At 44.0% G+C, this 12,003-nt stretch overlaps 1 protein-coding gene across 2 annotated transcripts; it reads left to right on the forward strand.

Moving 5' to 3' along the window:
- The first annotated feature begins 4,528 nt into the window (after positions 1-4,528).
- Positions 4,529-11,266, forward strand: sdr42e1 (short chain dehydrogenase/reductase family 42E, member 1). Of its 2 annotated transcripts, XM_072695175.1 has the most exons (3): positions 4,529-4,596; positions 6,834-6,931; positions 9,143-11,266. In XM_072695175.1, exons 2-3 carry the CDS (start codon positions 6,867-6,869, stop codon positions 10,242-10,244), a joined length of 1,167 nt encoding a protein of 388 aa, XP_072551276.1. In that variant the 5' UTR covers positions 4,529-4,596; positions 6,834-6,866; the 3' UTR covers positions 10,245-11,266. The 2 variants fall into 2 exon arrangements, with proteins under 2 accessions (XP_072551276.1, XP_072551275.1); XM_072695174.1 differs by lacking the exon at positions 4,529-4,596 and having other exon boundaries at positions 6,779-6,931.
- The last annotated feature ends 737 nt before the right edge of the window (positions 11,267-12,003 follow it).

A 12,003-nucleotide genomic window follows, 5' to 3' on the forward strand; every position in this document is an offset into this window, starting at 1 on the left:
ACAGCCTATCCTAAAGCAGCCGGCACACCAAACGGCCTATCCTAAAGCAGCTGGCACACCAAACAGCCTAACCTAAAGCAGCCGGCACACCAAACGGCCTATCCTAAAGCAGCCAGCACACCAAACAGCCTATCCTAAAGCAGCCGGCACACCAAACGGCCTTTCTTAAAGCAGCTGGCACACCAAATGGCACATCTTACAGAAGCCGGTACACCAAACAGCCTATCCTAAAGCAGCCGGCACACCAAACGGCCTATCCTAAAGCAGCCGGCACACCAAACGGCCTTTCCTAAAGCAGCCAGCACACCAAACGGCCTATCCTAAAGCAGCTGGCACACCAAACAGCCTAACCTAAAGCAGCCGGCACACCAAATGGCCTATCCTAAAGCAGCCGGCACACCAAACGGCCTATCCTAAAGCAGCCGGCACACCAAACAGCCTATCCTAAAGCAGCCTGCACACCAAACGGCCTTTCTTAAAGCAGCTGGCACACCAAATGGCACATCTTACAGAAGCCGGTACACCAAACAGCCTATCCTAAAGCAGCCAGCACACCAAACGGCTTTTCCTAAAGTAGCCGGCACACCAAATGGCCTATCCTAAAGCAGCCAGCACACCAAACGGCCTTTCCTAAAGCAGCCGGCACACCAAACGGCCTATCTTAAAGCAGCCTGCACACCAAACGGCCTTTCCTAAAGCAGCCGGCACACCAAACAGCCTATCCTAAAGCAGCCGGCACACCAAACGGCCTATCCTAAAGCAGCCGGCACACCAAACGGCCTATCCTAAAGCAGCCGACACACCAAACGGCCAATCCTAAAGCAGCCGGCACACCAAACAGCCTATCCTAAAGCAGCCAGCACACCAAACGGCCAATCCTAAAGCAGCCGGCACACCAAACGGCCTATCCTAAAGCAGCCGGCACACCAAACGTCAAATCCTAAAGCAGCCAGCACACCAAACTGCCTATCCTAAAGCAGCCGGCACACCACATCTTAAAGCAGCCAGCATGTTAGCCGGTATCATGTTCGATGTGTTAAAAAGAATTTATCGTTAAGTGTACTAAAGGTTTTCCCCCTGTTTTGCGCAACGTGCACAAAGGCGCACCAGATGCGTAAAAGCGCACCAGATGCGTAAAAGCGCGCCAAATGCGTAAAAGCGCACCAGACGCGTAAAAGCGTGCCAAATGCGTAAAAGCGTGCCAAATGCGTAAAAGCGCACCAGACGCGTAAAAGCGCACCAGACGCGTAAAAGCGCACCAGATGCGTAAAAGCGCGCCAAATGCGTAAAAGCGCACCAGACGCGTAAAAGTGCGCCAGATGCGTAAAAGCGCACCAGACGCGTAAAAGTGCGCCAGATGCGTAAAAGCGCACCAGACGCGTAAAAGCGCACCAGATGTGTAAAAGCGCGCCAAATGCGTAAAAGCGCACCACATGCGTAAAAGCGCGCCAAATGCGTAAAAGCGCACCAGATGCGTAAAAGCGCGCCAAATGCGTAAAAGCGCACCACATGCGTAAAAGCGCACCACATGCGTAAAAGCGCGCCAAATGCGTAAAAGCGCACCAGATGCGTAAAAGCGCGCCAAATGCGTAAAAGCGCACCAGATGCGTAAAAGTGCGGCAGACGCGTAAAAGCGCACCACATGCGTAAAAGCGCACCAGATGCGTAAAAGCGCACCACATGCGTAAAAGCGCACCAGATGCGTAAAAGCGCACCACATGCGTAAAAGCGCACCAGACGCGTAAAAGCGCACCAGATGCGTAAAAGCGCACCAAACGCGTAAAAGCGCACCAGACGCGTAAAAGTGCGCCAGATGCGTAAAAGCGCGCCAAATGCGTAAAAGCGCACCACATGCGTAAAAGCGCACCAGATGCGTAAAAGCGCACCACATGCGTAAAAGCGCGCCAAATGCGTAAAAGCGCACCACATGCGTAAAAGCGCACCAGACGCGTAAAAGCGCACCAGATGCGTAAAAGCGCGCCAAATGCGTAAAAGCGCACCACATGCGTAAAAGCGCACCAGATGCGTAAAAGCGCGCCAAATGCGTAAAAGCGCACCAGATGCGTAAAAGCGCACCACATGCGTAAAAGCGCACCAGATGCGTAAAAGCGCGCCAAATGCGTAAAAGCGCACCAGATGCGTAAAAGCGCACCACATGCGTAAAAGCGCACCAAACGCGTAAAAGCGCACCACATGCGTAAAAGCGCACCAGATGCGTAAAAGCGCGCCAAATGCGTAAAAGCGCGCCAAATGCGTAAAAGCGCACCAGATGCGTAAAAGCGCACCAGATGCGTAAAAGCGCGCCAAATGCGTAAAAGCGCACCAGATGCGTAAAAGCGCACCAAACGCGTAAAAGCGCACCAGACGCGTAAAAGTGCGCCAGATGCGTAAAAGCGCACCACATGCGTAAAAGCGCACCAGATGCGTAAAAGCGCGGCAGACGCGTAAAAGCGCACCAGACGCGTAAAAGTGCGCCAGATGCGTAAAAGCGCGGCAGACGCGTAAAAGCGCACCACATGCGTAAAAGCGCACCAGATGCGTAAAAGCGCGGCAGACGCGTAAAAGCGCACCAGACGCGTAAAAGCGCACCAGACGCGTAAAAGCGCGCCAAATGCGTAAAAGCGCACCACATGCGTAAAAGCGCACCAGATGCGTAAAAGCGCACCACATGCGTAAAAGCGCGCCAAATGCGTAAAAGCGCACCACATGCGTAAAAGCGCGCCAAATGCGTAAAAGCGCACCACATGCGTAAAAGCGCACCAGATGCGTAAAAGCGCACCAAATGCGTAAAAGCGCGCCACATGCGTAAAAGCGCACCAGACGCGTAAAAGCGCACCAGATGCGTAAAAGCGCGCCAAATGCGTAAAAGCGCACCACATGCGTAAAAGCGCACCAGATGCGTAAAAGCGTGCCAAATGCGTAAAAGCGCACCAGATGCGTAAAAGCGCACCACATGCGTAAAAGCGCACCAGATGCGTAAAAGCGCGCCAAATGCGTAAAAGCGCACCAGATGCGTAAAAGCGCACCACATGCGTAAAAGCGCACCAAACGCGTAAAAGCGCACCAGACGCGTAAAAGTGCGCCAGATGCGTAAAAGCGCGCCAAATGCGTAAAAGCGCACCACATGCGTAAAAGCGCACCAGATGCGTAAAAGCGCACCACATGCGTAAAAGCGCGCCAAATGCGTAAAAGCGCACCACATGCGTAAAAGCGCACCAGACGCGTAAAAGCGCACCAGATGCGTAAAAGCGCGCCAAATGCGTAAAAGCGCACCACATGCGTAAAAGCGCACCAGATGCGTAAAAGCGCGCCAAATGCGTAAAAGCGCACCAGATGCGTAAAAGCGCACCACATGCGTAAAAGCGCACCAGATGCGTAAAAGCGCGCCAAATGCGTAAAAGCGCACCAGATGCGTAAAAGCGCACCACATGCGTAAAAGCGCACCAAACGCGTAAAAGCGCACCACATGCGTAAAAGCGCACCAGATGCGTAAAAGCGCGCCAAATGCGTAAAAGCGCACCAGATGCGTAAAAGCGCGCCAAATGCGTAAAAGCGCACCAGATGCGTAAAAGCGCACCACATGCGTAAAAGCGCACCAGATGCGTAAAAGCGCGCCAAATGCGTAAAAGCGCACCAGATGCGTAAAAGCGCACCACATGCGTAAAAGCGCACCAGACGCGTAAAAGTGCGCCAGATGCGTAAAAGCGCGCCAGATGCGTAAAAGCGCACCAGATGCGTAAAAGCGCGCCAAATGCGTAAAAGCGCACCAGATGCGTAAAAGCGCACCAGATGCGTAAAAGCGCGCCAAATGCGTAAAAGCGCACCAGATGCGTAAAAGCGCACCAAACGCGTAAAAGCGCACCAGACGCGTAAAAGTGCGCCAGATGCGTAAAAGCGCACCAGATGCGTAAAAGCGCACCAAACGCGTAAAAGCGCACCAGACGCGTAAAAGTGCGCCAGATGCGTAAAAGCGCGCCAAATGCGTAAAAGTGCGCCAGATGCGTAAAAGTGCGCCAGATGCGTAAAAGCGCACCAAATGCGTAAAAACTGGACCATGTCATCCTGGTCAGTTCAGGGTAACGTGGGACCCTTTTTGGTGCTGTTTGAAGACGACGTCACCAGGACACCCTTGGGATGGTAACGTTTAGACAAAAAACGAGCTAAAATAGTGATAAGCGCGAGGGAGATGTGCAATTTTTTGGTTTCGTTTCATTGATTTATTTAAATTCTTCATGTGCGCCTCGGCTCCGCGCGACAATTTCTGATAAAGTTGACGTATTTTTAAGGTTCTTTAAAGAACCGTCCTTTATATTATTATTAATTAATTAATTAATTAATTAATTATTATTATTAATACTTATATATTTATTATATAATTAAACGCTGTGGTAATTATACGCGTCATCAATGAAACTATACAATTGTGGTAATCTAGTAAGTTTGTATACGTCACTACTCGTGACCAATAGCAGCCACTCACTGAGCGGTCCTGACCAATCACAGTGCAGCACTCATTTACCCGCCCTATCGCGCGTTTTCCAGGAAGTGCTGACTGTGCTGCACACGGGCTGAGACTCGGCTCTCTTCGCAGGAAAGGTGAGATGGACGTTTCTTCACCTCTGTGGTTCGGTTCTGTTTCAGGCGACTGTGCCTCGAGACTCTGAGATATTGATCAACAGGTTCCAGATAAGGAGCGCGATTGGACCGCGAGGTGTGTTGCACGTGTGCCGAGTGGTCCAGTGAGTGGAGCGGTTCTGGTTTGGACTCTTGGACTCTTGATTTGGGCTCGTGGATCCGGTAGTTTGACTCCAGGGTTGAAGGTTATTATATGTGAGGTGTGGTTCAGCTGTCTGCCTCAGCTCTACACCAGCACTGTGTGAGCCAGCCTCACTGAAGGGACCTCAGCCATGTTCAGCTGAACTGTCCTGCTTCACATTCCTCAGTAAATATTACTGTAAACTTCCTCTTTATTTAGCATGTTTTCATACATAAACTCAGCTTCATAAGAAAGTAGACCACATACCCCCAAATAAAATGATGCATGTAAGACACTGGTGGTATATAAACACAATGTTGAAGCTTAAAATGAAAAGGTAAAATTAATTAATGAATGAAAGTAAGAAAATAAAAATCAACAAAAATATAAAATACTTAATATAATATGATAAAATATATAATTTATTAAATAAACTTGGAAAAAAATATTATATTAGCAATAAAAGTAAGTAAAACCTGAGAAATCATAAAAATAAATCGTTTATAATAAAATGGAACTGCCGGATCAAATGAAAAGAATATAAATAAAATATATATATATATAAATATAAATAAACAGAGTGAAGTAAACCTACAAAAATTAGACAGCACTACTGCAGTGCTCTGTTTACCTGGTCTGTTGAGAAACTACTAGGAAGTAAGTCTGCATTACTCCTGGTAAAGCAGCGCTGCACTGGTGACCCGTTTCTCTTAGAACTGTAAACGAGGCTCTAGACAGTCTTGCACCCTCTCACATCACTAATGTACCACCAGTCTCTGCTGTCTCATGGCCCTTCATTAGCTCCTAGGTCCTCCTCAGACAGGAGCAGTCCTAAGTGCTAAGCAGTCCAAAAGTCCCCAAAAGGAAATTGGGGAAGCAGCCTTCGCTCACTACGCTCCCAAACTGTGGAACACTGAGGCTCAGTGGACATAACACACTCCTCTTTAACCAAGTTTATTTATTAGGGTTTTTTTTTTTAATGTCATTTATACATTAATTATTTATTTATATTATTTTTTTTTCTTGTATTAAGAAGTTGTTGAATTGTTTATTCTTTTACTAGGATTACTTTTCTTCATCTTTAATTGATATAAAAGGTAATAGCTAGTAAAGTAATGACTTGAGCTATTACCTTTGTACTGAATGGTCTGTTACTCAGGCAGTGGAGACACATTACTGTGGTCAAAATTCCTGTTTCCAAAATTTCTAATTTTCAGTTTCAAGTTAAATTTGACACTTTCTTTACTAATTTATGCAAGATTATTTTTAATTGTTTTAAATTTTTTATTATTATGATTTACTTATTTTTAATTATTTGTTATTTGAATAAAAAAGTTAAATTGTTTATTCATTTTCTTTGATTCCTTTATTTCTAATTAATGTGACTTCTATTGTGCTATTACCCTTGTACTGAATAGTCTGTTATTATTTTCCTCTTGTGCATGTTAATTGTTAATTATTAAAAGTAGTAGTAGTAAAACTACTAGTTGTTTTGTTGTTGCTTTTATTTGTTGGATTTCGAATTATTTGTTTTTATTTAGGATTCTTTGTACAGTGAAGCACGCTGAGCTGTATCTTGATGTATATAAGTTTTTTTTTTAGTAATTATTGTAGCCCCAGAAATAATACACCATCACAACAAGTGATGATGAAGAGTAAGTGATTCCCTTCAGGTCTGAAGAAGAGCCGAGTTCAAAGCCTGATAAAGTTGTTTTTTATTGTTATTTATTTATTAAACACTGATATTTTTTCTCCATCCTTCGCAGGGTCCACCAAGCACAGTCAGGACGCCCTGATACACAAAATGATTAAGATTGTTTTTCTGTAACTGTTGATAAACTGATGTTAAAACGTCCAAACTTGACCTTTCACAATATTAATTTATATCCATTATTCCATATAAATATCCTTGACTTTTCCTCTTTATTAGACACAACTTAAGGAAATGTTAAGGCTTAAGCATTAAGGGTGCAGTGCGTTTATCCTAAACTGTCTATTTCCTCCCAGTGCAGTTTGTGTTGAAAGAGTGGAACAAGCTCGATGCCTCGCTCACAGTCTCTCTCCCTGTGTTTTTCAGGCCTCTGGCATCACAACACTGCATAATTATACAATGAACGCCGGTGCAGCAGCTCACACATACGTCATCACAGGTGGAGGAGGTTACTTCGGATTTCGGTATGTAACTCAGCAAGTGAAGATGCTTTACCATGGCATGCAAAAGTTTTTGCACCCCGGTCAAACCTGTTCCTGTTTCTGTGAAAAGTAAAGCGAGTAAAATATGAATTAATTTCCAAGTCAAATTTAACACTTTCCTTAAATTAATTCATTATAACTGTATGTATTTGTATAACTGTATGTATTTTTAACTGTATTTCCTGTTTTGCTACACTCCTCTCTTAAAGTCTATCCGCAGATTTTCAGTGATGTTTGCCTTTTTGGGTAGATTTTGTGGATTCAGAGGCCCAAAGCATAGTCGATCCACCCTCGTGCTTAACTGTTGGAGAGGTGTTCTTTTAGTGAACTTCTGCTCATGACTTTTGCCGACTGTTTGGAGGACCTCATGACTCCTGGTTATTGGGGCAGGTGTTGGAGGCTTTATAAAGCTTTGGCATTCGCATCACTTGGCCTTTCCCAAGGATGATTTTCAACAGGACTATGTAGTTCTAGCAAGCTAATTAAGGTCTAAGACCATAGTAAAAGTTATCGTGAACTGAAATAATACACTAATCTTGCTTTAAAGGTTTTTAAAGATATTTTTAACTTTATACCTTTTGGAGAGTCCATTAATCTTTGACCAGGGGTGAACAGATTTCAAAATTAAGGTCACTGCACTTTAACTTTAAGGTCTAACAGTGGTGCTCAAATGTGTTTTTACAAAGGATTTTACAACATTATTCAACATGATGTTCCAAACTACTTAAAATACTGTTTTCCTGTGAATTTCATTACCTGGTTTCATAAAGCAGGTTAGGTAAGAACAACTGAACAACTTTTAACGTTTTTGCAGCACCCAAAAACACCACTAGAGGGCGACACCAGACCATTCTTTTTTTTTTTTCAGAAAACAGTGCAGTGTTGTTTAGTAATAAAGTAACATACATATACTTTCACAACACCGATTCATTAGAACAAATCATGTCTGGGTTCATATAGTTTTAAAAAGCTGAAATGAACTCAAAGAATAGCCCCGCCAGTTGGTACAGAAGTGCCTGTAGTTACTGAGTAATAAGCCTTTCTGTGTGAAATGAACATCTGCTGCAAATGCTGCATAACAGAACGCACAGTAATGGCTTGATTCCATATACTTACACCTACATATAAATACTACTACAGAGTTAATTCCAGCCTTTTAAACTGTATAGACTCATCAGCAGATGCAGACTTCTCCTCCTCACCCATATAATTGTATAGCTTACATATTAGTTTGTAGTAGTTACTTTATAATACACAGCAAATATTAAATAACAGGCAACAGATGTGATTTATCAGTCTTGTGTGTTACAGTGTTAAAACAGAAAGGAAGTTTTCATACATTATTAAGCGTCAAAAGTAAAAAAATAGCAAGTGTATCCATGAGTTTTCTGGTCAGATCACTGATTTGAACAGAGCTAGTATATTAATGCTGTCTACACTACCAAGGTAGCCCTTACTTAATGCTGACTGTCTGGAAGATGGACCTCCACTTGTTGGTCTTGCATGCATGAAAATACCTTATGTCCTAATGTTTGAGGGCTGTGGAACACTACAATGACAGATTGCTTCTGCTGGAGTTTCACTATATGTCCAAATGTTTGTGGATACCCCTTCTGATTAATGCATTCAGCTACTTTAAGTTGAGCACCCATTATAATCTTGGCACCATGCATTGAGCTGTGGAGCAGTGGACCTGTGTTCTCTGGAATGATGGTGGTACATCGAGTACATTCGGGATAAGTTGGGGAAAAGGATGGGCGTTGAAATTCCAACATCTTGAACTCACTAACGCTCTTGTTGCTGAATGCAATCAGATCCTCACAGCAATGCTCCAAAATAGTAGAAAGATACAGTAGAGACAGTTACTTCAAAAACAGGATAAACTCTTTATTAATACCCTTAATAATGGAAGAAACAATGAATGAGCTTGTGTCCCAATACTTTTCTCTGTGTAACGTATATGGTGTGATTCACCACTATTAGAAGTCTCTCTCTCTCTCTCTGTGTGTGTTTCTCTCTCTCTCTCTCTGTGTCTCTGTCTCTAAATCTCTGTGAAATAAGTCAATGTCTTACTGCCTGCAGTTTCAGGGATTACACATTTAGTTGTATTAAAAACTGCATATTGTGTGTTTAACTATAAATGCTGTTTATTTATTTATTTATATAACTTTCATTTATTTATGTTACATGCAGTCTTGCTTGCGCTCTCCGCAAAGGACCGTCACAAAGAATCCTCCTGTTTGATGCAAGGCCTCCGAGTGAGGCGTTGCCTGAGGACGTGGAGTTCATACAGGGGGACGTGCGGGACTATGCTCAGGTGGAGAAAGCACTGCGGGGAGCAGCCTGTGTTTTCCACATAGCCTCCTATGGGATGTCCGGGAGAGAGCAGCTCAACAAGAAGCTAATTGAGGAAGTGAACGTTCAGGGAACTGAAAACGTTCTCCAGGCCTGCCTGGCTCTTGGGGTCCCCCGCCTGGTGTACACCAGCACCTTCAACGTGGTCTTTGGCGGACAGGTGATACGAAATGGTGACGAGACTCTTCCCTACCTACCCTTACACCTTCATCCAGACCACTACTCCAGAACCAAGTCTTTAGCAGAGATGCGGGTGCTAAAAGCTAACAATTCACAGCTAGCGGGTGGACATGGAGTCCTCAGGACTTGCTCCCTGCGTCCGGCTGGAATTTACGGACCAGGTGAACAAAGACACCTCCCCAGGATTGTGGGATACATAGAGAAAGGCCTCTTTAAATTTGTCTATGGGGATCCCGACAGTCTGGTGGAGTTTGTTCATGTTGACAACCTGGTTTCTGCACACGTTCTAGCCGCAGAAGCGCTAACGGAGAAAGGCCAGCACCGTGCAGCTGGACAGGCTTACTTCATCTCCGACGGGCGTCCAGTCAACAACTTTGAGTTCTTCAGGCCTCTAGTGGAGGGTCTAGGCTACTCTTTCCCCAAGCTAAGACTTCCAGTATCGCTCGTTTACTTCTTCGCATTCCTCACCGAGCTGGTACATAGTGTGGTTGGTCGTGTCTACAACTTCCAGCCTCTTCTGACCCGCACTGAGGTCTACAAGACAGGGGTCACCCACTATTTTAGCATGGACAAGGCCAGGGCGGAGCTGGGTTATAATCCTAGAGAATATGACCTGAAGGAGGTGGTGGAGTGGTTTAGAAGCAGAGGACACGGCAGAAAACATGCCACCTCGTCTGTGAAGAAGCTGATCCTTGATGTGGTGCTGTTTGTTGTCATTGTGGCATTAATACTGTCCTTCCTGCCAGTTGTGGGTCAATGAAATCATTAATCACCGGCAAAGTGGTCATCTGATCTATATCCAGTATGAATTTGGTTCAGCAACTAACGACTGTTCTTGTAATTATTTGATGAATCGATTGAATCAATATGTCTTATGCTTTAATGATTTGCCCCGTTGCAGCACCGACAGCATTCGACAGCCATTCTCTTATGGCTCAACTAGACAATCGAAACCATATCGCCCCCTACACTTCCTGAAGTGTAATACCATCCGTCAGAATGGCTGTGTGGATTATATGATCACTGTACAGCAGTAGAGAATGCTTTATAAATATACAGTGCATTGATTTCCTTCCATTATCAACATCAATGAGAAATCGATTAGTCATGTTCACCATGATATGAAGAAAGCAGCACTATCAGAAGAAAGCCACTCTGCCTCTGCTGCTGAAATGTGCTACCTGTCTACTTCCACTGTACCCACTGTGGATAAATCGGTGCTAATGCAACAAGTGGTTTACCTTTCTCCATAGATCCATTATGAAAAGTTGCAGGGTAGCTGCAGGGTAGCGCCATAGGCTGGTGTGTTACCTCACACCTCTGTTTCACACAGATATGTGCTAAGTGTAAATTACTGTCCAAAACCCCCAATTAAAATAATGTTTTTAATATATCTTCATACTGTGCCTTTCTCTGTTGTTTACTTGACTTAATAAGCTGTCTGATCTATTCACGCAGCAGATTAACTTCATTAAAATGTCCTTTTTTTAATAGCAGGAATTGCATTTAATAACCGTAAGGTCTGTAGATTATAACTTTCAGGCCACTGCTTAGTATTGTAATGGCCAAAGCCTTTCAACAGTATGACCATTGGAACACACAACATGCCAGCCAGTCAGTTATTAGCAATATTAGTGCAAATCCTGCTGCAGCTGCAAGACTGTCTGCTTCTATGAGGTCTATGTTCGGCTCAGTTTATCTCCTCTACAGACGGATCTGTTCCTCTTACATTGGTCTTATCTTTTTAAAGGTGTGTAATCATGGTATCTTAAGCAATAAAGTTTTACAGAACTGTTGAAAATGAGTGTGTGGCTTTTTCTTATCACTGTTTTCCCCCTTTTCCTGACACTGACCACAAAGCGTTCATCTCAACAGGCACTGCACATGAAACCGATACAGGGATAATTACAATAGAAGGACTTGTGAAAAAGGAAAAGGTGTTCGAGCACCACTGTAACACAAAACGTGTCACAACGGCAAATGAGAGTGCTTCATTTTTGTGAAGTACTTGTAAAGATTGTATTTGGATGGATGGGTTAAAGCATCGGACGACAAAACTGGCGATTAATGAGCTGGACCGCAGCATTGAATAATAATAATAAGTGCGGCCTTGGTTCCTTTATATGTAAAGTGAGACGGCTGTGAGTGAAAAGTGCAACACCGTGTCACTTTACCAGCAGAAGCCTTACACCAAAGGTGTCCTAGTTGCCCTCCCCCAATCCAAAATAAAGGCTAAATCTAACCAACAGGCAAAGGCCATCCTGCTTCATGTCCAGTAACTAAGAAAAATGCTTGTATGTATTTAAATGCATGCTTGCACTGGATATCAGGCTGATTTTGTTTATTTCAATAAAGTGACAAGTATGATATAATTTATGGCCATACGAACTTATTGAGCTTATTAGCATAAAATTTGCTAGTGTTAACAATAAAGCTATTCTGCTTCGTCACTCATAAACAGGACAATATGTGTAATTTCTATGATTGGTAAAGGTAGATCATCCTTTGCCAGGTGTTAA

This window comes from Salminus brasiliensis, chromosome 13, assembly GCF_030463535.1.
Source record: "Salminus brasiliensis chromosome 13, fSalBra1.hap2, whole genome shotgun sequence".
Taxonomy (NCBI): Eukaryota; Metazoa; Chordata; class Actinopteri; order Characiformes; family Bryconidae; genus Salminus; species Salminus brasiliensis.

What these genes read in the sequence shown, in the direction of transcription:
- sdr42e1 (XM_072695175.1), top strand. Translation starts at nt 6,867, where the DNA reads ATGAACGCCGGTGCAGCAGCTCACACATACGTCATCACAGGTGGAGGA. An exon ending in GGAGGTTACTTCGGATTTCG is followed by an intron (nt 6,932 to 9,142) that starts GTATGTAACTCA and finishes TGTTACATGCAG; the next exon opens with TCTTGCTTGCGCTCTCCGCA.